Source organism: Heterodontus francisci, chromosome 33 (genome assembly GCF_036365525.1).
Source record: "Heterodontus francisci isolate sHetFra1 chromosome 33, sHetFra1.hap1, whole genome shotgun sequence".
Taxonomy (NCBI): Eukaryota; Metazoa; Chordata; class Chondrichthyes; order Heterodontiformes; family Heterodontidae; genus Heterodontus; species Heterodontus francisci.
Genome location: NC_090403.1, coordinates 42,304,833 through 42,331,765, shown reverse-complemented (window position 1 = coordinate 42,331,765; position 26,933 = coordinate 42,304,833). Strand labels below are relative to the sequence as shown.

General features: G+C 38.7%; 1 protein-coding gene across 5 annotated transcripts in view; it reads right to left on the bottom strand.

Annotated features, from left to right (window-relative positions):
- Positions 1-7,561: 7,561 nt before the first annotated feature.
- The window catches only part of si:busm1-163l24.4 (uncharacterized protein LOC368754 homolog), a 70,716-nt gene continuing 51,344 nt past the window's right edge, over positions 7,562-26,933 (bottom strand). For 4 of the 5 annotated variants that reach the window (XM_068013364.1, XM_068013365.1, XM_068013366.1 and 1 more), the window contains 7 exons: positions 24,886-24,973; positions 24,091-24,168; positions 23,358-23,398; positions 21,107-21,190; positions 19,579-19,636; positions 12,904-12,977; positions 7,562-9,497 (listed from right to left, as the gene is read on the bottom strand). In XM_068013364.1, the coding sequence (XP_067869465.1) occupies positions 9,312-9,497; positions 12,904-12,977; positions 19,579-19,636; positions 21,107-21,190; positions 23,358-23,398; positions 24,091-24,168; positions 24,886-24,973 (609 nt within the window). In that variant the 3' untranslated portion in view covers positions 7,562-9,311. Of the gene's footprint in view, positions 9,498-11,367; positions 11,429-12,903; positions 12,978-19,578; positions 19,637-21,106; positions 21,191-23,357; positions 23,399-24,090; positions 24,169-24,885; positions 24,974-26,933 lie in introns of all 5 variants that reach the window. The other variant, XM_068013367.1, reaches the window with a different exon arrangement.

The following is a 26,933-nucleotide window of genomic DNA, read 5'->3' as shown; positions in this document are numbered from 1 at the left end:
TGATTTTCAGAGATTAAGTGTAGGACGTAATGAAGTATTATAAGATATGCATTGGCTGAAAGGCTTCTGCTATCCTAGCTGCAAGGTTACTGTGAGCTCCCAGTGCTGATGCTTAAAACCATGGCTTCCCTACTCACACAATTGAAGCTTTAAATTTAGGGATTATTCAGAATTCAAAGCAGGTGTCCTACGAGGGTTGCAGTCGAACCCAGAGGTGTTGAAGCACAAGTTCCAGTTAAAAGCCATAAAGGACATTTAGGATTCACAGGGAGAGCCGAATGCACATTTGGGTTGAGCTTGAAATCGCCATTGATGTCAGTCATGGAAACTAATGCCAATTAGCGAATAATGGAAATTATATGTTAGTAAGTGATGCTAATCATGTTTGACATTTCATCATGAAGGTTAAAACAAAATACTGTAACTTTGAAATACAGGTACTGGAAATGCAAAACATGTTGATCAGGATGCCTAAGAACCAAACCCACCAACTTCCAGTTTTAACAGAAACAGGACAAGGGCAGATAACCAAGCCGCTTACTGATCATTTAAGTATTATAATGAGACCATGTGCCTTCATTTTAACAGTCATTCTATTTTTAACCGCAGGAAGCCTGATTTGGTGGCCCTCAGAAAGCTCGGCACCATAAAGGCAGTGAGAAAGGCTGAATCCACGAGGTAAGTGCCTTTACAGCACTGCTTATGGGCCAGGAGCAATCGCAGTGCTTCCTCCAAGTCCAAAATTACCCAGTTAAACCTCCCCACCTGGTGATCTATCTGCTCCACCTCTGACCACCATCCAAACCTCACTCCACTACCATGGCACCATCACCCCCCCCCCCCACCGACCATTTGATCCCTCACTTCCACCACCGTCATTACCAATCCTCCTCCACCTGCTCTCATTGGTTTCAGCACTGCAAAACAGGCCCCCCTTCTGAAAGGCCTACATCCTGTTATCAGGCTGCTTGTGAGCGGGAATCCCACAGTTAAATTCTGTAAGATATTTGGGAAAACTATTCTTTCAGGTTTCCTGACCTCACAGCAGCTCCTGTGCACAGAACACGTCTCCAGGCTAAAATCCAGGCCTCTGTGTCCAGCGGGGAAAATGTTCGACTTTTCCTTCACCTTAATTATACGAATTATTTTGTACTAATTACAAGTATTGTCTCGCACACATCTGGTGTAACATGCCTTTAAAGTGAGACCTCAGGCATCACAGCTTGAAGAATACCACATTTCAGGGCCTCACATTCCACTGGACAAACATTAGCGACTGCCTGAAATGAAAATTGTTACCACTGAAATATTGAATGCACTAAATATGAACATAAATCAAAAGCTGTTCAATTCCATTGGCAAGTACCATTGATGAACCAACAAGCCAATTCATTCAAATAAAGTTGAGCCATCATCTTGATTTTTCAGCTACACAAAAACATTTCTTACATGGGTATAAAAAAAAGTTAAACAATTCAGAGTATTTATTTTTATTCAAAGTTTCGTCTACAGTGATTTAAATCTCTAAAAATTTCTTGAAGTTAATATTGGTCAGGATCTGAAACTTCAACTACCAAGTTGAGTTTTGTTGCAATTTATTTTTCTGCTGATCCTTCCCTTATTTTGGTTTCAGAATCTTGATTAAGCGCAGAAGTAAGGAGGGCTCCAAAGAAAAATACCATATTCTGGAGTTGGGGAAATGAAATAATACATCAGGATTTATTTTATGATTGTCACCAAAGTATTGCCAAGGTATATATTTCAAATACCTAGTGGCTTTTGACTTTTTTATTCATTAGTTTGTGGGATGTGGGCGTTGCTGGCTAGGCCAGCACTTATTGCCTTGAATTGAGTGGCTTGCTAGGCCATTTCAGAGGGCATTTAAGAGTCAACCACATTGCTGTGGGTCTGGAGTCACATGTAGGCCAGACCAGGTAAGGACGGCAGATTGCCTTTCCTAAAGGACATTAGTAAACCAGATGGATTTTTACAAAAATCAACAATGGTTTAATGGTCACCACTAGACTAGCTTTTAATTCCAGATTTATTAATTGAATTTAAATTTCATCATCTGCCTTGGTGGGATTCAAACCCATGTCTCCAGAGTATTAGCCTATGCTCTGGATTACTACTCCAGTGAGATGACCACTATGCCACCACCTCCCCTAAAGCAAAGACCCAGGACCAGGTCATGTGCTGACCTCTCAGCCGGGGACCATAACAAAAAGGGGGAAAATATAAGCAGTAAAAAGAAAATTCAAGTAAAAACAGAAAATTCAGAAAATACACAGGTCAGGCGGCGTCTGTAGAGAAAGAAACAAAGTTAACATTTCAGGTCGATGACCTTTGATGAGAACTGTTTATCAAAAAAAAATGAAGGTAACAGTAACAGCCATGAACAAAATAGCAGCCTTGATTATTTATCAGAATAATTCATATAGTCTGGGCTAGACATCTGACAGTCAATTAATTTTATTTGCATAATTCTAGTTTATCAGTGAAATTAGGACTAGGACTGTGTAACAGCTGCTGCACTGCTCACAGCTCCTGCACCTTTTCACTGGATTCATCCCATCCAAAAAAAAGTCCAAACCAGCATCAATGTTTTCCCGCAGCTTTCAGCCAAGATTCTTGCCCAAAACACGAATATAAAATCCTGCTTTGTACATTACATGTGACAGCAATCAAAACCTGTTCATAATTTGGGCAACAGTCAGTTGATCAGTTCTACATCTCCAGTTATTATGGTGGGAACAATATTTTTTCCTTTCAGTACACCGTTTGTGTTTAGATGTACATAGTTAAAGATTTAAATATAGAGTGCTGTAATTTTGCGGGGTTTTCTGGATAAGCATCTTACATTTAAAGGAAAATCTTTTTGAAGATTAAAATATAGATATTACAGAACTGATTCTGAACAAATATTAAATTTGATAAATGAAATGAGTGTATTTGCCTTGAATGCAATCTGCCAAGTAATCATTTGGAAATGGTACCAATAATCCAGTGAAATTATGTCATATCCTATGAATTCTCACAAATGTATGTCTGTAAACTGCCCATATTAACTTGCAAATATTTTTGACATTCAAATTCTTCAATGAAGATGCAGGCGTTCTTGCATGATACTGTGAAAACATAGCAAAACATCACAAATTCAAAAGGCAAAAATACTGTAGACACTGGAAATCTCAAAAATAAGCAGAAAATGCTGGAAATAATTCATGTCAGGCAGCATCTGTAGAGAGAAATTCAAAACCCTGGTGGGGCGGGCTTTTATTGTGGATTTGTTGTTAGCAATAATTCTAAATCTCAGATTACAATAATATGTAGGAAGATTCCCTACAAGTCCTTCAAAAATATATTGATACATTAAACTTAAGGAAAATTACTGAGGCTGATATTGGGGCTTAGATCCTTGAAGTATGGAAAAACAACTGAGGGAGGACATAAATCGAGATTTTTAAATGTAAATGTAGGCAGACTTGCCACAACAGAACTGAAGGATAAAAGTCAAAAAGTAGCAAATGTCAATTGAGACTACAAATTAGAAGGAATTTCCCCTCCCTACCAACCAAAGATATACAGAAAAGACTCACGGAACAAACAGTTACAGCAATGTTGATTTACTGCTTGAAAAAAAAACAGCTGCATTGAACATTTGTTTAGGAATGAGACCGAAGGTTATGGAGATAAGCACTGAAGATAATCAAACTAAATACAATGAGTTTTGTGCTACAGACTCAATGGAAAGATTATCCATAGAAAGCAAATGCCGATATTTGAATAATGCAGAACATTTCCTTAGGACATTAAACAAGCAGGTTAGAGGGCCTGATGGGATAAATTGGTTACAGTCTGTGAAAAAAGGCAGGCAAGCTGGAACAAATGGCATTTTAAAGTTCCATAATTTGCTATGATGCCATTAAACTAAAGAGTATGCATTAAGAAGATACTTATTCAGAATTCTATGGGAAGCTAATGAATTGCACAGATGTGAAGATATGTCAAAATGTAGCCCCAGATGCTCAGAGCCTGTACACTTGCTAGTAACACCATTCATTGCCATAATGCAGTGTTAGTGTTTATCACACATTGACTCTGATCTTGCAGGGCTCATTTAATACCATAATCAGTTGACCATAAAACTTAAAAACATGATCAAAGCAAATGGGAGCTTATTTTATGTTATTTATATTGCAACTGATTTCTGGATGGTGTCATTAACCATTCATTTTCAAAAAATACTTGACATTTTTGTTGCCAGGTCCCAACCTCTATCACTGCTCTTGCGCAGAGTTTCAACTCAGGCTAATCCTAGCCCTATTCTCTAAAACTTCTGCAATTTTTGGTGGTCATCCTGAAGCTTTAGTTAGGCCCAAAAGAAAGAAGAAGAAAGAAAGAAAGAAAGATATCTTTAGTCATGGCAGTGTGGGCTGTCTTCCATTTCTAACTTACTTTAAAAAAAAAATCTTCCATCATTACCAGACAGAGTTCAGAAATGGCCTTTGGCCAGCCACTACCAATTGATGCAGCCTTTCCTGTGAAGAAATATCAAACGGCTGCCCAGTCCCATGTCAAATCTTGAAAGGCAATCAGTCGAGTACTAAAGGGTCCCTCCAGGGTGCTCCAGGCAGTGGAATTGTTGCTTCAGGAACCTAATGGTCAGCTCTCAGATTTCTTGTGGCAGCATAGCTTACGTATGCCTGATGTGCGCGTGTGGTGGTTGTGGACTAGTCATGAGCCATGGGGTCAACGGATAGCTCTTGTCATTTCAATAGCCATCTTTTGGTTTGTTGTGGTAGTTGAAATACAGCTGTCACATTGACTGTTGCAAAGTAAATGCGACTGCTGCCAGTATCCCAGGCACTGACCTGCATGATGCGCTGCCTAGGATCACACACCAGCTGCATGTTGAGGGAGCGAAATCCCTTTCAGTTCTTGTACATGGCAAGAGTGGACATGAGGTGCATGCAAGTCAACGTGCATGCAGTCAATGGAACCCTCCAATCCTTGCAAATCCTCATGGTTACTCTGCCTGCTCCACTCTGCAACAGGATGTGAGAATAAACTGTCTTTTTAGAGAGAGCCTCAGTGGCATCCCTTATGGAGCAGTGTCCCACAAAAAAGCGAGATATTGTTCTTATCTCTAGCAGCAGCCTTGAAGGAGCCAGATGCATAAAAGTTGACAGCCAAGGTCACCTTCAAAGCCACTGGCAATATGGCCCTTGCCCTGCTCTGAGGTTGAAGTTGTGCCTGTGGTAGTTGAGATACTTCAGTAACGAGCTCCTCAGAGGTCTCACACAATGGTCGTCATTGAAGTTCAGGTTGGAGAATTGCTCCCCAAGATCCCTTTGCCCTGCTCTGCGTGGTCTCTGCTCATTTCCTGGCCAGACTCAGTACCAAGAGGAAGGCCTAGAAGTCCACCCATGCGTGGAAGCTATTGGTTTGTACGGAAGGAAGTCAGTCAAAAAGTACTTCAGCACCTGCCAACAACTCCCTGTATACAGTTGAAATTTTAGCTATAGAAGGCACCCAAAACACATAGAATTGCAGCAATAGCTTGAAAAATAAGCCAGAAAATTACCTGTAAGTAGTTGTTGATCCCCTCTGCATACCATCGGACATTAGGTGCAAAGACACTAATGCCTTTACCGATATGACGCCTGGCACACTTCCCATCATTAGTGTGCACCATTTTAGAATCCAATCAGGTGCTACTGAGCCCAATTGCACCCCATAGCCTCTGCATCACAAAAATCTCCTACTTCTCTTTAAATAAGATTATTCACCTCCACCCTACCTCACTGCATCTGCTGCTGAAACCCTTGAATCATGCCTTTGTCATCTCCAATGGTCTATCTGGTGTCCCATCCTTCGTATACTTTCAGCCATTCAAAACTCTGTTGCCTGTAACCTCACCAACACCAAGTCCTGCTGATAGAGATATTCAAAATTATGAAGGGTCTGGACAGAATCGGTAGGGAGAAACTGTTCCCACCTGTGAAAGGATCAAGAACGTGAAAGCACAGATTTAAAGTAATTGTTAAAAGAAAGTGACATGAGGAAATCTTTTATCACGCAGCAAGTGGTTAAGGTCTGAAATGCACTGCCTGACAGTGTGGTGGAGGCAGGTTCAATTGAAGCTTTCAAAAGGGAATTAGACTCTGACATGAAAAGGAAATAGGCGACAGGTTTAGATAGAGGATTGGGATCGGCGCAGGCTTGGAGGGCCGAAGGGCCTGTTCCTGTGCTGTAATTTTCTTTGTTCTTTCTTCTTTGAAGAAATGTGCAGGGTTATGGGTAGAAGGCAGGGGAGTGGCACTAGGTGAATTGCTCATTTGGAGAGGTGGTACAGACACGATGGGCCAAATGGCCTCCTTCTACACTAACAGCTCTGTGATTTGTTTATCATTGTTGACCTAAATTAGCTCCTCTGTCCTACTACTTCAGATTTAAAGCCCTAATTATTGTGATTTAATCCCTCCCTGGCTTTCCCTTGTATGTATGCAACTTCCTCTAATCCTACAACCCTCACCACCCTTCCACCCAAACTTTCATTGACTTTGGCCTCATACATTTCCCTTCCCTTCATTCCACCATTGGCAGCAATACCTTCAACCACCTAGGCAGCTAGGCTCCACAGTGGAATTCCATATCTCTCTACCTTTAAATACACTCCTTAAAACCTATCTCTTTGACCAAGTTTTTGGTCACCCCACCTAATCTTGCCCTATTTGACTCAGCATGTGTTTTAACTTACACTTCCATAAAGCATCAAGATGATTTTCTGTGTTGAAGGTGCCATATAAAAGTACAACACTGTCGAGGCTGTGTTGCATCTGAAAGAGGGTGGAAAAGCAAACTACTCATTTTTAGCTAACTGAATTAAAATGAGCAACCCAAGATTGTGTTTATTTTATAGTTGGATTTGTTTAGCCTTAAAAGGGGGCATAGCTTTACTTTAGCAGAACAGTGCCTAAAATGCCTGTCCTTATAAAACAGCACACCATACTACTTGCAAACAGCAAAGTTCTGCAGATGATAAATAAGCTGAGTGACCTACCTCACTTACTACATATATGCCTGTTTCTATCGTGTGAATAGATCCTCAAATTAAGTACAAGAGTGGAATAAAATATCCTCCTATATTTCTACATATGGCATAGTGGAACCAATAAAGTACTACTTCACTATACAATTGTTGAATCAATTTCCAGGGACGTTTTGAGATATATTAAATTACTTTACATCAGTGATTTGCATTTTAGACAACAGCCCCATTTTTGAAGATGTCAGTTGTCCTATTCATTTATATACTTCAAGCAGCTTCATTCCCACAGGATGCATGTCTACAGTGGACATCCAGAAATATGTAGATACAGTTCAATTCATCTTGCTCGTAAAACTTACCTGCTGTTAATTGCATAGCTTTCCAGCCCCAAAAACTATAATTGAGAGACTTTGCTGCGCATTAATTTTCTACTGTTCTGATCAAACTAGTGTGAACTCAATTTACAAAGGGCAGCTCATTGAGAATGTTCATAATTTGTTTTAATCACTATTGTCAATTGCATAAAATTTTACAAAGGTTGATAAAGATATTTTACATTTCTATATAAAAAAAATTTATGTTACATTATGCATAAGGAGCACAACCAGTCTTATTTCCTGCCACCCCCCCATTTGGGAAAAGAAAACAAATGATAAAGTAGCTTTTTGGACCAACATGCAGCGATAAGAAACTGGTTCAGATCTCTAACCACCAGAGTTCCTAAATTCAGTCATATTGTCAGAAAGAGGTACTCATTCTAAATCAGTTTATAAAATCTTAAAAAGCAAATAGAAGTACACTCCATATTTGTTGTCATTTATACTACGGGCAGTGCTGGCATCAGGGTAAACAAGTAAGTAATGTAAAAGGAACAAAGTTAGTTTTCACATTGTTTTAAACTGGAACTAGGCAAGCAAAGAATCTCCATGTTTAGTTTTCAATCATTGATACATTGCGTAAAATTTATCAACTGTTGAAAAGTTAATATTTTCAGTAGTGATCTTACATTAAAAAAAAACGACCGTTCTTGCTAATAAATTGAGATTGCACAGGTTAAATAAAAACTACTGCCTTTATCAGATTAGGACGATCAGTTCTTTTCTAGTTAAAGAAGATCTTTAATTTAGAGTGAGCACCTTTCCCTCCTCCTACGTGAAAAATAGCCCAATGCACAAAGGAACAATAATTGCAGCTTTCTGTGAGAGTGAAAGAATTCTGTAGCTACGGTAGAGATCACAGACACCTACGTTGAATTGGAAAAAAAGACTTGCATTTATATAGTGGCTTTGTCAAACTGGCCATGTGTCAAAGCAGTTTACAGCCAGTTAAGTACTTCTGAAATATGGTCACTGCTGTAATGTAGGAGATGTGGCAACCAAGATTCACACACAGCCAGCTTCCACAAACAGCAACGTAATAATGACCAAATCATTTGTTTTTGTGATGTTGATTGACAAATAAATATTGGCCAGAACACTGGGGGTAACTCACCTGCTCTTCTTCAAAATAGTGCCATGAGATGTTTTACATCCACTCGAGAGCAGACAGGGTCTTGGCTTAACATCCCATTCAGAAGATGGGAACTCAAACAGCGAAGCACTCCCTCAGCACTGCACTAGTTTCAGCCTAGGTTTTTGCGTTCAAGTCCCTGGAGTTGCACTAGAACCCACAACCTCCTGACTCAGCTAAGTGTGCTACTAACTGAGCCACGGCTACTACTTGTGTGACAAAAGCTATAGCGATTAGGTCTGTGCTTAAATGTAAACTAAGACATGCAAAACTTAAAAATAATTTTCATCCACAATTGTCAGTAAAACATTTACATCAGTAAACTCGCATCAGTAACTTAAAATGCCAGTGTAATTACAGACTTTGTAGATTGTAATATTTGTATTTTTGAGGCTAGTATATTGTGCTGCCACCTTCAACATTCAGGATTTTCCATTACTTCCCAGGCTGAATTTTATCACAAATATGCTGTGCGCCAACTGGTGAGAGGGTGAAATTTTACATCTACCATTCAACATAATTTTTCTAAACAATCAAAACAATGTTTTCATCAGACGCACCATTTAATATAGATTATGGTGTTAACACTGAGCATTTGCAAGAAAGGGCATTAGACTATCCCTGAAAATATTAGACTGGGCCAACAACAAAAATAAATCTGAATGAGATAATTAAAATGCAGTTTCTTAGCTACTGAATTTATGATCAGAATTTTGCTCAGTTTTTTTTTTAATAAAGTGAAACCAATTCACAGCTTTTTGTTATTTGTGTTCCATCTAAATATCAAATAAATCTTCAGAATGTCCAGTTTGTTCCAAGTTTCAATGTGGAAGGCAGACCAGATAAGCTTCCAGTTGATGGTTCTGATAGCAAGCAACACTGTCCAAAATCCATTCTCGGGTAACCACAATGTTGTTGTACTGTCTCTGTATTGCTGTAACAATATAGCAATATTATACATTTTTAGCATTCATTTTGCAATAGGTTTCAACATAAATCTTTAACCATTTAAAAAAAATCTCAATCAACATTAATCATTCCTGTTAGTTACAACACAGTAAACATCATCAATGCCCATCTTAAGTTTTCCCTGTATGAAACACATACAAATGGTTCAGAAAGAGAACTCATCATGGCCAGATCAAACTAACCTTTAAGAAAGCCTGGATGCAAATTTCTGTAGAAACTAATTCAATTCAGTCTGCTGGGAGTCTATTGCTTCAGCCACATACCTATGAGGCCAGGCAAAATTCAGGTTTTTGAAAAAGTAAAATTTTTACAACAGGTATCTAGTTATTTACAAGACTTCTCACTAAGGTGGAAAGGTTGTGAAGATGAGAACAGTACTTTCAAAGTGGGCCCTGCACTCCTAGCATCCAAAGCATTCATTCCTCGTCTGTTCATCACACAATGTTCTCACCTCTTTTTAAAAAAAAAAGTGCAAAGCACAACCAGACTTCTTGGGCCTACAAGTAGGTCATCAAACCTGGAAATGTCTCTAACACATGTACGACATCATTATTCAGCTACTACAGAGAAGTTAGAGCTCAATATGTTTATCCAGTATTTGCAAATAGTTGTTACAGGGATAGATTTGTCCAAAATAATAGGATAAAATAAAAGTTAGAACCCATGGAATAAAAGGGACAGTAACGGTGTGGATACCAAATTGGCTGAGTAACAGGAAACAGTGTAGTTGTGAACGGTTGTTTTTCAGACTGGAGGAAGGTCTATAGTGGGGTTCCCCAGGAGGTCAGTATTGCGACCCCTGCTTTTTTTGATGTACATTAATGACCTAGACTTTGGTGCAAAGGGCACAATTTCAAAATCTGCAGATGACAAAACTTGTAAGTATTGTGAACTGTGAGGATAGTAATCATCTTCAAGAGGACATAGACAGGGTGGTGGAATGGGCAGACAAGTGGCAGATGACATTTAATGCAGAAAAGTGTGCAGTGATTAATTTTGGTAGGAAAAATGAGGAGGCGCAATATAAATTAAATGGTACAATTTTAAAGGGGGTGCAGGAGCAGGAGGGACCTGGGTGTATATGTGTACGAATCATTGAAGGCAGGTTGAGAAAGCAGTTAATAAAGCATATGGGATCCTGGGCTTTATAAAAGAGGCACAGAGTACAAGAATAAGGAAGTTATAATAAACCTGTATAAAAGACTGGTTCGGCCTCAAATGGAGCACTGTATCCAGTTCTGGGCACCACATATTAGGAAGGATGTGAAGGCATTAGAGAGGGTACAGGAAAGATTCTCGAGAATGGTTCCAGGGAAGAAGAACTTTAGCTTCATGGGTCTGTTCCCCATGGAGAAGATTAAGATTTAATCGAGGTGTTCAAAATTATGAGGGGTCTGGACAGAGTAGATGGGAGCAACTGCTTCCATTGGCCGAAGGATCCAGAACCAGAGGACACCAATTTAAAGTGATTGGCAAAAGAAGCAACAGCGACAGGTGGAAAACATTTTTAAAAAAAATGCAGCAAGTGGTTAGGATCTGGAATGCACTGCCCGAGTGTGTGGTGGAGGCAGATTCAATGGAGGCCTTCAAAAGAGAACTGAATAATTATCTGGACAGAAAAATATGCAGGGCTAGGGGGAAAAGGCGGGGGTAATGGGACTAGGTGAGTTGCTCTTACAGGGATACAATGTGCCAAGTAGCCTCCTCTGTGCTGTAACCATTCTATGATATTTATCAAACGTAAAATTTAAAGGCTGCAAGACAGGTGGCTGCTGATAGTTTACTGTACTTCAATAAAAGCACACCCTGTGCAGTACATTTAACTCTAAACTCACCTCCGTAATCAGTGTTTACTGGATTAGCATCAGGCTGCACAACCACCACTGCAGTACAATTCTAGCAGAACAAATGTATATATGGGGTAGAAACAGATAATGAAAATTAAGATTACCAAAACATCCTAATGCTTTTAATAAAAGTGTTTTAAATAAAAATTAATGCCTTTCACTTATTTTAAATTCTGCATCTACAGAAGGAAAACAAATTTGTTCAAGAAAGACAGTAGCTTTTTCTTTTTAGAATGCATGTTTAGCATTCACTACTTTTTTTTTATATCAATACAATTTTTCTCTTCATATTTTGTACTTTTCACAGATATTAATAGTTTTTAATTAAAATTTGATTATTCTGCCGGTCACAGTAATTCACATCTAACTTGCGTCCATTGAGAGATCCAGTTCTGAACAGAATAATTGAAATCTAAGGAGTGGATTGCTGACATTGTTTTAAACAAGTGACCAAATCAAACACTTGCCTTTAAGCTGCACAAATACATAGCTTATTATAATTTCTATTTCATAGATAATGAGATTTTTTTTTGAAGGCTGTAGATTTTGCCACAAATAAACAAACAATCACATTATATTTAGAGTTTGATCTAGCTGGTCTTGGCGAATATAAGGAAGCATCACTTTATTGAATGTATATAGTCGAGAGAGCAGACTGAGGAGATGATGCTGTTTATGTGATGAACAGTCACATTTCATCACAAACATGCACGCATCTATCTGCTTATTCATCCATTTACCCAATGCAAAATAATGTTTTCTTCCATTTGTCCAGGAAAGACACAAGTAATTAAACCGTATATTTTTAAAAAATTGATAAACAAATTTTAACATTTCAAAATAATGCCAGACTTTTTGAAAATCTCCACCCAACCTACTCCATGCCCCCATTCTTCTTTTTTGGGAGGGGGGAAATTGCAGGAAAACTGGTGTACATATTATGGGAAAAATACTCCAGTTGCTTAAAGGGGAAAATGCAATTTACTGATTTGTCCATTATCTTGAATTGTCTAGTGGGCGATACCATAAACATATAGGTGTCTCAGGTTAACAATTTCAGCAATACAAGAGTTTTGGGAGTGGAGAACATTTGGAGAAAGATTGGTGACAGAACAGATGTAGAGGAATTAGCACAGATTAGGGTTTATTGTATACCAAACTTCTGCATCCTTCGGCATAACCTGATATTAAAAGTCAGGGAGGCTGATTGGAGTGGAGGATGGTGCTGCATAAAGGTTTGCAGGAGTCAAGTAAGGAAAGCTTCACTAATGGTGACATTTAGCTGGAGGAAATTTCATCTCATCCAGATCTTGAAGACAGATAGACAGTTGGAGAAAGTGGCACCAGCCTAGGGGGAAGTGTAAAAGCATCATAGTTTAACTGCTCAATTTACTCACTAAAGCATCAGGCAGTCGTAATGTACTATTTAATAATACAGGATTTAAATTTCTCTCCATTAAGACACAAGTCTAATTTTCTCATTTTATGGGTTCTATGACCTCAGGCATGTTATCTTGTACTTACAGGACTATAGGTGAATAAATAAGGTTCCCTAATTATGGAGGCACCGCAGAGTTCTACCATCCACTCCAGTTCATCTGCAAGATAGAGCAGTATTCACTTATGACATGTTTCATACCTATACTTCATAGTGATCTCAATTTAATCTTCTAGCACAATTCAAAATTAATTTGTTCAGTTTCAATTCTCAACCTCAGTTGCGTAGGAAACAAAACAATTGAAGAACAAAAATTATACATACAGTGTGTGACCTTATGCAGACATTGTACAATGCTATTAATCCTCATCCCTATGAAATATAACCATCTACAGTCCACATAATAGAATAATTACAGTCTAATTTTCCACTACGCTTTTATGAGTATGATAATGAAAGCTTCTTGGCTTTATTTGGAGTGCAGATAACTATAAGTACCATACTATTCCTGATGCAAAGCCTCACTCATTGGACTGCACACTCAAATCATGCCCAATTTTGCATCCATTAATTTTAATGGACAAAAAAATAAAAATTAGGGGCCATGCACCTGTGACTTCCAAATAGTCACTGCCCACAGGAAGGCTTTATACTGGAATATTAAACCAGAAAATTACCCTTTATACTCACAGGAAAGGTTGACTATCTTAATACAGCAATAACATTTTTAGTTTTAAAAATGGAGGAAAACGAATGTATAATATACACAATGGAGTATATTTTCTATAATTCAAAAATTACAACACTAAAGGAAGTCCTTCAGACCACCACACCTGGCCTAATGCTGCATCTTTAAACTGTGTAATCTCATTTCCCTATATCTTTTCATATTCTTCCTGACTTCCTTTTTAAATAACGTTAGTGTCTGCCTCAATAGCCACATGCAATTTCTAATAACCTGTTTCGTGAAATTCTCTGTCCTTTCACCTTCATTCCTCTAGTGATACTCTTGAAGCTATGCCTCTCGTTATCAGTTTGTCAATCACTGGCGACAAAACTTTTTGCTTTTTACTGTCACAAAAGCAAACAGTTTTGAAAATCTCCATTAGGTCTCCTTTCAACTTTCTCTGTTTAAATGAAAAAGTTGCTTTTTTTATTAAAGCTATAACCTCTTATTTTTGGTATAATTCTGATGAAATTCTGACGACACAGGGATCATGGAGCTGAAGTGGTACTTGTGATTATGTGGAAGCGATCCCCAGATTTGTAGATGATATCCATAAAGGCAGCATGTATAGAAGAGGACAAAGATAGACTTTTAGGGGACTCCAAACCCAAAATAAGAAACCCCCCCGTTATAAATCACATTAAGAGCAGCCTAGTATACCAGAGAATAAAGCCATCAAAATTCAGTATATTTGCAGTTCAATATAGCACCAGAAAGAGGTTTTTTTCTCTATACTTGCTTAGGAACAGGATTATATGCAAGTAAGGAAACCTTAAAAAAAAACTTAATAAAGCTAAACTAATAATAAATTGAAATCAGTACTACATTACTGCTAAAACGGCGTTAAAAAAATGGGTGGACATAGCACCCATGAAACCTCAGGCATAATGCGTCTATCTGTAGCTAACAGAAACTGAAGAAAGCATGTTAAATTTATCATAACATCCTGAAGTTTGCTAATGAACCATTATTAAACCAGTTTTCACTCTTGCAAGTGTTTAAGGAGGCACCCAAGAAGCCTCAGATTACCATTCACTTGTGTGTGGTCTCCACACAACAGTAGTTTATTTTCCTTTGTAAAAAAATGTTTAAAGCATGTGGGAACTAGACTAGAATACCCAGGAGATCCCCGTCTACTGCACAGCATGCTTTTGAAGTTTCAATGGGAGTGAGCAAAATGACCCATGACCTCCAATAGAGGTGGCACAGTAGTAGCTGCACCCCAGCCATCAAACAACAAAGAGCTCAAATATTCCAAAGCCCATTGCGCAAGGTTAAACATGCACTTAACCAGTGAGCATGTAGCATGCCGCACTCTGAAATTCCCATTGTGCATGACTAGGATTGAGGACATTTGAAATGTAGTGAAAGTGATGCAGAAGAAAGGAGGTCTTCCTGGGGTCACTTGCTGTAAATCATCCTTGGACGTGGTGTATTTTATCAAAACATTTGCAAGGTCAATATCGTCTTAGGGAGGAAGCTCATATAAAATCACTAGACTAAGCAAACATATACATTAAACTATTTTCTTTACAATTACCACTTTTAAAAACTGTAAAAAGAATGGCATGAAATTGATACGGAGACTTCAATGAGACTATTTAGGCAATCTTTGTATCTTGATAAGACAATGTTTTCAATAATTGTAAACAATACTACTAAATAAACCCAAACACAGTAAGCGAACATTTGAAGCATCTTGTGGTTGATCAGAAAAGCCCTTGACATTAATGAAAATATTAGTCAAGCAATTTATTGATATTTTATCAACTCGTAATGGGCTTCAGAGCTTGATTCTAGCAAAGAAATTTGTAATCTACTAATACAGAAATACACCAAATTTCCTGGTAATCAACTGCAAATTATCATTTGTGGTAACGATATCACAACCATTAACTCTGTTATGTGCAGCATGGAGTGCATTAGCAGCTGGTATTGGAACAGGCAGCCAATACCAGAACTGCTGAATTAATCTCATTTGCATTGTTTCACTGACAAGTTCATCCATCATTTACTATTGATGACTTCCTCAATTATAGAATCTACTCGACATTCTTTAGAAACAAGTTGAAAATTTAAAATGAATCTACATAGCTGACAGTATAGGACACTTAAAAGATGACATGAGCAACAGAGGGTAGATACATTTCAGAGAGATAATATATCTGGTGGTACAGCACAGCTTACATTGCTGAGTTCCTTAGGGACAGTGAGTGTGCATAAATGGAAAAGTAGAGGGAAAAGCCATCTTGCAGCTAGTTGAAGGTGGCACTAGCTGAAGGCCTAGCAGCAGCTTTCCTCTCTGCTGCTCGCAAGCATGACCAAGACAAACGTTTAATTTCCAGTTGAAATGCTAGGATTGGGAAAGAAAATCCTTTTCCATATCTGGCACCTAATAACAGTATCAAATAACTATGGTTATGTACAATACAGCTAGCGAAAAAGTAATGCACCCGCTACCATTTCCCACTAAATGGCTTAACCACAGCTTCACCCATCACTATGGGCTTTGAGTGAGACTGCCAATTTAGCAGTTCCGTGGACCTACAACCGTCTAGGAACTGGACTCCATATTGGGAAAGTCAAAAATTAACGCTCCACTTCCAAATTTAACAGAAGCATCAGGATTGATTGAAAAAATATTGTTTACTTTGATTACCTCGAGAGTTATTTCTCCTACCTGCCTCCAAGCTTTTGCTGCTATTCAGGTACTGGTTTTAATTAAACGACTGATAATACTATCAGGAGTTTGAGATCTGATTGAACTTACTAATGCAGGGGAGGATTTTTTTTTTCAAAATGCTATTTGTTCATTCTTCTAAATGCATATGCAGTTTTCATGAACTAAACAATAAAAATACAATGACAGGTCGGGTGATGTTAGGAGACATTGATAAGGAAAGATTAAAATGTACCCTCAACACATAGTGAAACATGTGCAGAAAGGATCTCTTTCTATATCAAATCACCAGAGATAAACATCCGCATTTTTATCATGGCATGAACCATGAGAGTGAACCCTGCCAGAGACTACCCCATTTAGGCAATTAAAAAGGTGATCTTCAAACAGCTGGGAAGACCAGATCGGAGACAGACTTCTATAAAGATATTGCGCTAAGTGTATTGTAATTAACTTGTATTTAATCGTGCAAATTTGAAAACACAATTAATTTGTGAATACACCTATATAAGGGTGCACATGTCAGTCTGCCACCCATTTACCTTTAAAACTCAGTGCACCATTTAAAAAAAAATGTTGCTCCTGACATTAAACTAAGATCCTACGTATAGTGGACATACCGTAAGTAGTCCATGGCACTATACAAAAAGAGCAGGACAGATCTCCCTGGATCATGATTAACATTTAGACCTCAAACAATACAGCCAAAAATAAACACATTTACTTAATTGCCATTTGTGGGATCTTTTGTGTGCAAACCAGCTGCCATGTTTGCCTGCATAACAGTAACTGCAATTTAACAATAATTTACTGGTTGTGCAGCGCCTAAGGATGTCCTGAGACATGACAAGTGCTTACTAAAAGCAGTTCTCTCTTTCCTCCCCACTTTTAATTCCACAAGTATGCTCATATGGAGTATAAACACTGGCACAGACCAGATGGGCCAAATGGCCTGTTTTTGTGCTATACATTCTATGTAAGTAAAGGAATGACAAAACATGAATGACAAAGACATGGTGAGTTATACAGATTCTTTCATGGTACATATCAAGTTCATATGCAACATTTTATTCACAGGACAAGTCTTACATGGACAAGAAAACTTCAGTTACAGATTTTAGGCTGGCACGGATGTCAGGGTTATATAGCATGGAGCAGAGAATGAGACAGGCATCTCTGCAGAGCCTGTGCTGTTTGAAGAAAACGCAGTAATGGCAAGTCTCATCATGACTTGACTTTAGTGGGAAATTTGTTTCACCCCATTTCATTTAGTAAGTACCTGGAGAAGAAAACTGTTGGTTGTATAAGCATTTTTGTTTGGGTCAGCTGTGCAACATTAGCGAGTTTATTTTCTACTGACATTCCAGACTGCTTAAGGGTAGTCGTAGTTACCATGGTTACAGTCAGCACTTAGTGACGATGAGACCAGATGCACAGCTGTTTTGATTTATTTTTAAAATGCTGGTGGCTTGCAGGAAAGTAGTTTTGGTTATGGAGATGTAATTCTGTATTCAAGGACAAATGATAAGATTCTCTTCTGGCTTACAATTCTACATCCAAGAAATAGGGCATATTATTTTTTCCTCTGCTCCCAGCATTCCCCCCACTTCCTAGGCTTTTCTACAGTAGACACCATTCTCAAGCCAAGTAAGTGCACAGACAACCTGTTTCCATAACTCTGCCAAAGGTGCTTTCTAGGCAGCTGCTACAAGCAGTGCAAATGGGGAGAAAGAGGGGAGTAAACTCTTCCTTCGATTTTTCCTCTCTTGGGAAGCAGCTCCTCTCTGCTTGGTATCTCCACACAAAGCATAGTTTAGGTATTTATAGGCATAAACCAGTGTCCTAACACTCCGCAGCATAACTGGAGTGTGCTGCACAAGCACAATGTCCCTTTAACTACGAACAAATCAGGCAGGTAACTAACTACAATCACAATGGATTCTCAATTCCTCCTCACTCAATTTCACCCACCAGAGTGGACATTGGCCAAGGGCAGAACTGGCTTCAGATCTCCCCCAGTCAAATAGGCTTTTGACACAAGTCTCACAATGTGAGTAACGACCATGAGGCATGAGGAGGAAAAAAGTGGCACTCATGGAACTATAGCTCAGCAAGCATCAAATATCTATACGAAAAGAGAGAAGAAAATTTGCAATTTAAAGAAGTCACACCAGTTAAAATAGTTACAAGGCTTAAATTAATGATGACCGGCTGCATAAACTTTGTTTGTATTTCCTTAAGCTTAGAAGGTTGAGGGGTGATCTGATCATGATATTTAAAACAATAAGGGGATTCAATAGGGTAGATACAGAGAAACTATTCCCTCTAGTGGGGGATTCTAGAACCAAGTTGGATTCGTAGAAAATAGAGCTAAGCGATTTAGGAGTGAAAGCAGGAAGAATTTGTTTAAACAATGGAAATCAGGAACACTCTTCCAAAAGGGACTCCATGTTGGATCAATTGAAATTTTTAAAGACTGAGTTTGATAGATTTTTCTTAGATAAGAGTATCAAAAGATATGGAGCAAAGGCAACTAAACAGAGTTGAGGTACAGATCAGCCATTTCCTAACTGAATGGCCAAACAGGGGCTGAATGGCCTACACTTGTTCTTATGTAACTGTTATCCATGAGTGTAGACCATTTACACCTCTAGTAATAGTAGCATAGATTGGAAAAATATGCCAGAAAGCTGAAAAAAATTAGCTTCACCAAAGCTTTTTTGGCATATATAAACACTCACACCTTGAATAGATATACCAATTATCACTTGATAGAAAATACAACAAATCCACTTGCTCATGAGGGTTCAGTCATGCAGTTGAAAAAAAAAAATCCAAAGGGCCACTATATCAGCATACCCACACCAATGCCAGCTCTCTGGGTCATCAACAACCCACTATATAAGGCTTACTCTCCCTCAATTTATTAGACAGACTGAACCACAAACACTGTCTACTGTGCCAGCAATGTATACATACATTCTAAATGGGAAATGACTGCAACAAAAAAAACCTCAGTTTTATGGAAGCATTCCACGCATTGAAAAACAAAAGCCCATCATTCTTGCTGAACTTTTCAAATGTACATTTATCAACTTGAAGAACACCTGCCAGAACCTGAATCCATTAAGCTCTGGTTAATTGTACCCATGAATGAAGCACTGAATTAGAGTTAATATGTACAACAAAACTGGATAAATTTACATTATGTAACTAATTTAGGTGGTTGAATTCTTTTTCCTATTGGAAAGCTATTAGAATAACCTACCAAAACTTGCATGGATCTAAATTCAGGCATTAATAGTTTTAGCCCCAGTTACTCGCACAGGAGTTTGACAACTGAAAAGCTCTTACCTCTGCTCATCCCAGTAAAAGAACCAAAGCAGCAAATCTCATAATGGCTTAACAGCAGCTGAAAAACAATGTTTTAAAAAAATTATTGGCGAAGGTATTTGTGGTTTTTGATCAAATATACAAAACTGCCTCAAGATTATAAAAAGCAATATTGTTTATATATATTGTCTTTCCACTCAATTTGTACCTGTATAGCACCACTAACTTTGAAAAATGTCCCAAGCTGCTTCAGAAGAGGGACAAAAGTCAAGTTTGAGAAAAAGGACAGGTTGTGATTATTTTTATAAAATAAAGATCGAGAGAGATGTGAACAGGCAAAGGGGGTTAAGTCGGGAGTTCCAGAGAATGGAGCTGAGGCAGCTGAAGGTTCTACCAATCGCCCATAAAGGCCTGAGTTAAAAGATGAAGTGTGGGGAAGGAGATGAAAGATTGATGGGGAAAGTGTTCCTAGAATTAGGTCGGCGAAGCCTTTGTGAGATTTGAAGATGAGGATAAGGAATTTTAAATTTCACATCAGGAGAACCAGGAACCAGTACAGCTCAATGAGCACAGGGGCAATGGGTGACCAGTGCAGGGCAGGATGCAGGCAGCTGAGTTTTGGACAAGTTAAGAGCTTATGGAGAGTGAAGGATTGATAGCCAACAAGGACATTGAGCAAATTGAGACTAGAGGCAACAAAAAGATAGATGAGGGTTTCAATATAAAAAAATGGGGGTGGAAATGGCAATATTGCAGAGGTGGAAATAAGGGGTCTTGGTGATGGATGGGTGTGTAAAACAGCTTGATTTTCAAACCATGGTAAACAAAGATTTGCTTATCTGGCCAAAACAGAAATGTTTGCTGATTAGAGTCAATAGCAAGGATGAGCATGGAAACAAAAGATTTAATTCCATGCATTAACAATGGATAAGATAATAAATATATTCCTCAGTAACTCCAGACTATTTTTGTTTACATGTTATTACAAAGCCTTCTCTAAAGAGACGTCTTAATAATCTACTAATTGTGCCTACCATAAAAATTTGTTTCCACCCTACGATAGAATTAAAATTCTTTACTGCAATAAAATTCTTCAGATATCTGGTAACCTATTTTTATAGTCACAAATGTAGATGATGCAACTTGCAGGAAAATTGATATTCGTGAATAAGATGCTTTAGACAGTTTTGGCAATCAGATTCCGACAGCAGTTGTCTTGCCACTGGCTAAAACCACTGTTACCATGTTCAATCTTAAAGTTGGCAGCCAAAGTACAATTCTCTGCATCTACATTTCATAGCGGTGCAAGCACAACTGGTATTAACAGTTTATACCATTTCAGATGGTAATTAGCTGCTAAATTATTTTATTAAAAGAAACTGAAGTTATCAATTGACAAAATGCCAGCAGAAATGAGACAGCTTCAGGACTCCTGCATTTTTTTTAATTGAAAAGGAAATGTGTGTGCGTTATCAAAATAACTTCCACTTAAAAGGGGTGGGGGAAAAAGGGAAAGAGCAGCTGCCAATATAACAATTTGTGATCTTACTTTTCCATCCGCTGTTTTTCTTGCTTTTCTTGGGCCGTTGTGGTTTCTTCCATTGATTACATCACCCTGCACTTCAAACGCGTGCTGTAATATTTCAGAAGAATATGTATTTTTGTACTAGCAAAATGTCGCAGAACATACACTTTATATTTTGAAAAGTGTTGCACGCTCCCAACTGTCCTAACTTTTAGAATGCACAAGAGTAACAAAAAGAAAAAAAAAAGTTAAATGCTGATATTAATTTCTGCGGTTGTATAATAGTTTAGAAAACCACTTCCACAGCTTAGATTAGGATATATATATTTCTTTTCCATGAGTAAGGACCCCACATAAAAGGCAGTTTGGACATACTCAAGCAGCAGTATTTTTTAAAATTCATTCATGGGATGTGGGGGTAGATGGAGCTTTATGCTAATCTAGCCTATGTTGAATCCACCCAGAAGATAACCCACACTACATTCTAAAGCATCCTTCTGAAGGAGATTGAGATAGATACAATCTTTTATGTCTGCAAACTATAACAATTCACAACCTGGCAGAACACACTGAACAGAAATAACTACAGTTTACACACGCAGGATGGAATTTAATCTACCTGATGGGAGCAGGTAAAGCGATTGGGGGGGGGGGGGGGGGGGGGGGCGGGGGGCGGTGCAGAATTGGGAGATTGGGAGGGAAGGTGGAGTGACGGTGGGGGTTGGGGGGTGGTGATGGAATGGTCATCACCTTCCCAACTCCATCCAATTCAATCAGGGGCAGGGAAGGTCAAGGACAGCCTACCTGGCCAGAGGCCGACGGAGGCCCTCAAATAGCCTTAATGGGTGGAGGGCAGAGGGAGGGCCCTAAGTGGGCACTGTGTGGCCCACGGATAGGCCACCCCCACCCCTCCCCGCAGCAAGGGCTGTCCCCACTGAAACACTGCACCCCCCCCACCCCACGCCAGGGCCTGCCTGATTGGCTGGTCCCGGCGAGCCTGGCCCTAACCTTACTTACCTAGGTTTCAGGGCCTGCTCCATCTTGATGGTCTTGGCTGGATGCAGTTCTAGCAGTGACTACCACTCCCAGGGGCCCTTCTAAGACTGAAGAGGGCCAGCAGCTCATGGAGGGGGGGTTGCCTCTGCCTTTCTAACACACCGCAGTTGGCATTAAATTCAGCCCACAGTTATTTTATGGTGGGAAAAGGATTAGAGACACATGACCATAGGCATATGGATCCACTTCAGTTTGCTGGTTTCTTTCCATGGTAATTACGGCCCTCCAGACAGCTTACATCCTCAATTTGGGCACAAATGTTGCACTAATAAATCAAATTAGTAAGTGAGTGTTTTACGTTTATAAAATTCTATATGCATTAGGTCATTACATGGGCAATTTATCCAATGTCGGCTGTAAACTGTTCACTTCTTGCTTGGAAGCAGAGGGACTGTAGCACAATGATGTTGTTGGGTGTCAACATCATACTGTCAATGATAACCCAATGCATATTTGTGATGCAGTTGGTGCAATGCAGATGTCACTGAAGCTGGAAAGTTCAAGTTGTTCATGCTAGCACTTAAAACGGACGACAAAACCATACTGAGACTTTACTCTGTATTTTGTCAAGTGTAACCTTAAAAAGTTTTACTTAGTGCAATTCTCAGATATGCAAATCAGATTTAACTGTTTGTAATCCAAATACAATCAGACCATAAAAACACTGACATGGATTAGAAAAAAAATCAGTGACATAATCTGGCTTCTGTATTGCAAACTAATAATGGAAAATTGATTATGCATCTAATCTTCACAGCGGAATTTGTTTTTGTCCATGTGTGGTATACAGAGCTTACATTAACAACACAAATGGCAGTAACAAAGTAGGCAGAATGATACTGCTATAGTTTGCTACAGGGACATGATATGGAGAACAGCAGGTATCAATCCGGAGTTCACTCCGGGTTATACGGCCTATTGTGGAACTGATGTGAAACCAATCCAATATTATTAAAAACATAAGCTGCTAAAGTTATTAAACCACAATAAATCCTCAAGATATATTTTGGTTGCTCTTCTGAATTTTCATGCGTAAATCAGTAGTCAAAAGTGAAAATTAATATTCAAATCAGTGGGCTGGGAATGGTCTAAAGTAAAGCCAAAGCTGAAACAGCCCCAGCAACTGTACAAACCAAGGTTTTTACAGGTGTCTAAGCCTTAGTGCTAATTTCTGCTTGACCAAAATTATAAATATTGTTTTCTGTAAAAAAAAACTTACCTCATCAATTACCATGCCTTTTCTGAAACACTCAACGATCCCTGAAAATAAATCATTGCAGTCATTTTGTAAATAAGATACAGTCGTAATAAAGATTTTGGCCCCATCAGGTACTTAATGACTGAAAAATAATTTTTCAATCTGAAAGGCTAGCAGGATTTTACAAAGCTGATCTCTCAGTGCGAACCTTGGATCAGTGTAGAAATTTCACTGATTCAGAACGTCATGGGTTCAAGCTCCACAGCGCAGGGCTGAAGGAGTGCTCGACTATCAGAGGTGCTATCTTTCAGAGGAGATGTTAAATTGAGGCCCTGTGTGCCTTCTCAGGTTAACATAAAAGATACCATGGCACTATTTGTAGAGCAAGGTAGTTCTCCCAGTGTTCTGGCCAACGATCTATCCTTCAAACATCAACAAAACAGGTTAGCTGGTCATTTATCTCATTGCTATTTGTAGGACCTTTCTGTGTGCAAACTGGTTAACACTTTACATTACAAAAAACAACCATTCTTCAAAAGTACTTAATTATTGGTGAAGCACTTTGGGACATCCGATGTAAAGGGTGCTATATAAATGCAAGTTTTTTCTCTTTCATGTGTGCTTTTCCAGTTAGGAAATTTTAAATTCTTTTTGAATTAATCACCAATCACCTTTTTTACCAATTTTAGCCAGCATGCTAATGTAGTTATTGCATTAATTTACTGTATTACAATTTTTAGTAAATTGTACTTACATTGGTAACTGATAACCCATCTCCTCCCAGCTATTCCCAAAAAGTACTTCAGTGTCCTCTCACAAACTAAATCTGTATCTGAAATGTAAAATTAGGAAACAAATATAGCTTTAACACACCAGCTTGGTAATGGCAATAATTATTAACATTTTTTCAACACAGAACATTCAATAACTATGTAGCTGGCCGACAGATCTCCCTTATTTACTATATTCCTCTTCATCAACAAATTCACAAATTGCACTATACTTGGATCCCTAGATACCTTGTAATTGCATCTAAAAACTAATCTGATCAATTTAACTGCACAAAACTACCATCTCATTAATAATCCACAACAGACAAGTTAAGTTGCTTTTTGATACCATTCTCCATAAAGTTTGGATGCTACTGGGATCCCAGGAGCATGGTAACTAAGCAAATACTAGGCACTCAAATTTGTTACATTTGCAACCAAAATAATGACAAAATTGAGGCAAGTATTTCAACAAATCAACAGGACAAATCGCAGTTTTAATACTAATACTAGCGAACATCAGTGGAAGGAAGGAATGTTCTATGACTAGTTAATGGTTGCATACATGAAGGAGAAGGGACTAGAGGGACATGGGGGTCGGGTAAAAAACAGAGGTTATTAGAGTGGGAGGAGTCTTGTAAGTACAAACACTGGCATAGACCAGCTGAGCTGATGGCCCATTCTGTTCTGTAGATTATATTTTTTGCCTACTTCAAACACCAACTTTCTTTCTTGAATTAAATTTAAAAAAAGGTAAAGCTAGCAAAATACTACTACACCTGTTTTCATGATGACATGGGTTGTACTGGGTGAAAAACCACTGAGGAATGCGGCCCCTGTTTTTCTTGCAAATGTTTCAACTAACAGCTGAAATTGGGAGGAAAAAAAAATTTATATACTATTTAATAAACTTTTACCTTGACAAGTCATTACTTAATTCAGCTTCCTCTACAACTAACCCAATATTTTCAGGATCTTTCAATTATAAAACAAGCTAATGCCAGTGCACATGATAGCAAACCAGAAGTCGTCTTCTGAAAAAGCAATCTGTCTGGTCCACATTTATAAAAGCAGCAGCAGGTAGGGCAATAAGATCAAGGATTGGAAAAACGCTTCCACTCACAGGCATTGATATTCCAGCACCTTTATTGAATATTAATGTCAAATCTTTATACAACATAACTTTTTTCAGAATATAAAAAAATAAAGGAAGTGTGATCCCGTGGCAAATTGACAATGCTTTTTCAGAAAAAAACAAAACTCAGGAAGAAATCCTCAGGAACATGAATTAAAAGAAATTATTGGTGACAAAAGTGGTTATCCCACAAATTATGCTTTTATTCTTTTTTGCTGGCAGCAAAGGGTGGTAAAGCTTGTAGATAATTACATCTCATTGTTTAACTGGGATACTCTGTCAAAGTCAGCTTCCTGTCACCAGCGACATTAGCATACAGAATGCAGCACTGCAATGTCACGGTTTTCAGGTTCTAGCATTTTCTCAGCTTTTGTGAGAACAGCCAGATTCAATGGTTGAACACGCAATTCAAGTATCGATTAATCCTTTATCCATTTTGGCTTCAAATTTGTTTCATAGCTTTCACTGTACTCGTGTCCAAAGCAAAGATGTCAGCATGTGTTTTGTCATATAAATATGACATCGCAAAAGAGTTCTTGAATTCCAATTATATTTGCCTTCTAGCTCCAGCCTGGTATGCATGTTTGACGTAGTGGGTTACACCAAGATGAATTATATTTCTACTAATTTTATATCCTGTGTCAGATATATTATTAAGTGACTGGCTCTTCCAATAGTATGCTTCAAACACATTTTCTTTTTACCCCGCTGAATTCCAACCCTTCCTCTTCCTCCCCAGCTTAACTATGCATGTTGCTTTTACTGGCTCTCTAAAAGGCTCTTGTGTATGTTGAAGTTTGCATAATTTTGACTATTCTGACCATGGAACAGTTCAACCTCACTTTAACATTAGTACAGACAACTAGATGGTCCCAATGCACAAAGAATGAAATGAACACATTGCGTTGTATTTTATAAGCCCCCCGACATTAGGGGTCGTGGAAGGGGGCCCGGAAAATACTTCCGGGAGATGCCCACCATGGACCTCGACACCAGGAATGCCCCGCGATGGAGACTTTATTTAAATATGTTAATTGTATTAAAATTAATGAATAATGACTTGCCTGGTAGCAATGACCACCCTTTGCTGATATTCCGGATGGTTGCCAGAAGTCCCACGCGTTCGGATCTCTCTTCGGAGATCCGAGGCTTAACACTGGTGGGGAGGGGGTGGATGGGAAATACAGCAAAAATGTATGCAATTGGTGGAGGGGATGCTGGGAAGGGCATGAAGGATAAATTGGAGAAAGTTTGGGGGGTTGGGGGTGCAGGGAAAAGATTTCGGAATCTAATTTTTAACTTTTTTTGTCTGGAAAGAGCTATTTAGATGTTAAGCACTCATTGAGGGGCTGGGAGAGGGGATTTAAACTGCTAAAGTTCCACTTAAATGTTTTCACATCTGTCACTTTAAAAAAAATTAAAGTGAACTGCAGGGATTGAAGTCCTTTAAAAATGGCACCACATGCCGTTGCCGGGGACAAAGCACCCGCCCCCTCTACGTCATCAGGGGCAGGCGCTCCGCCTCCTCCATGCAAGTGAGCCGCCGCGCAAAATATCATGCTGGCTCCGCAGCGCACGTCTCATGTGCGCCGCACACTTTTTGAAGAACGGCGGCGAGCTAATAAAATTCAGCCCATTATGTATTGTACATAAAACAAGACCATTATGTACAGTAATTTGATCAGTTGCCTC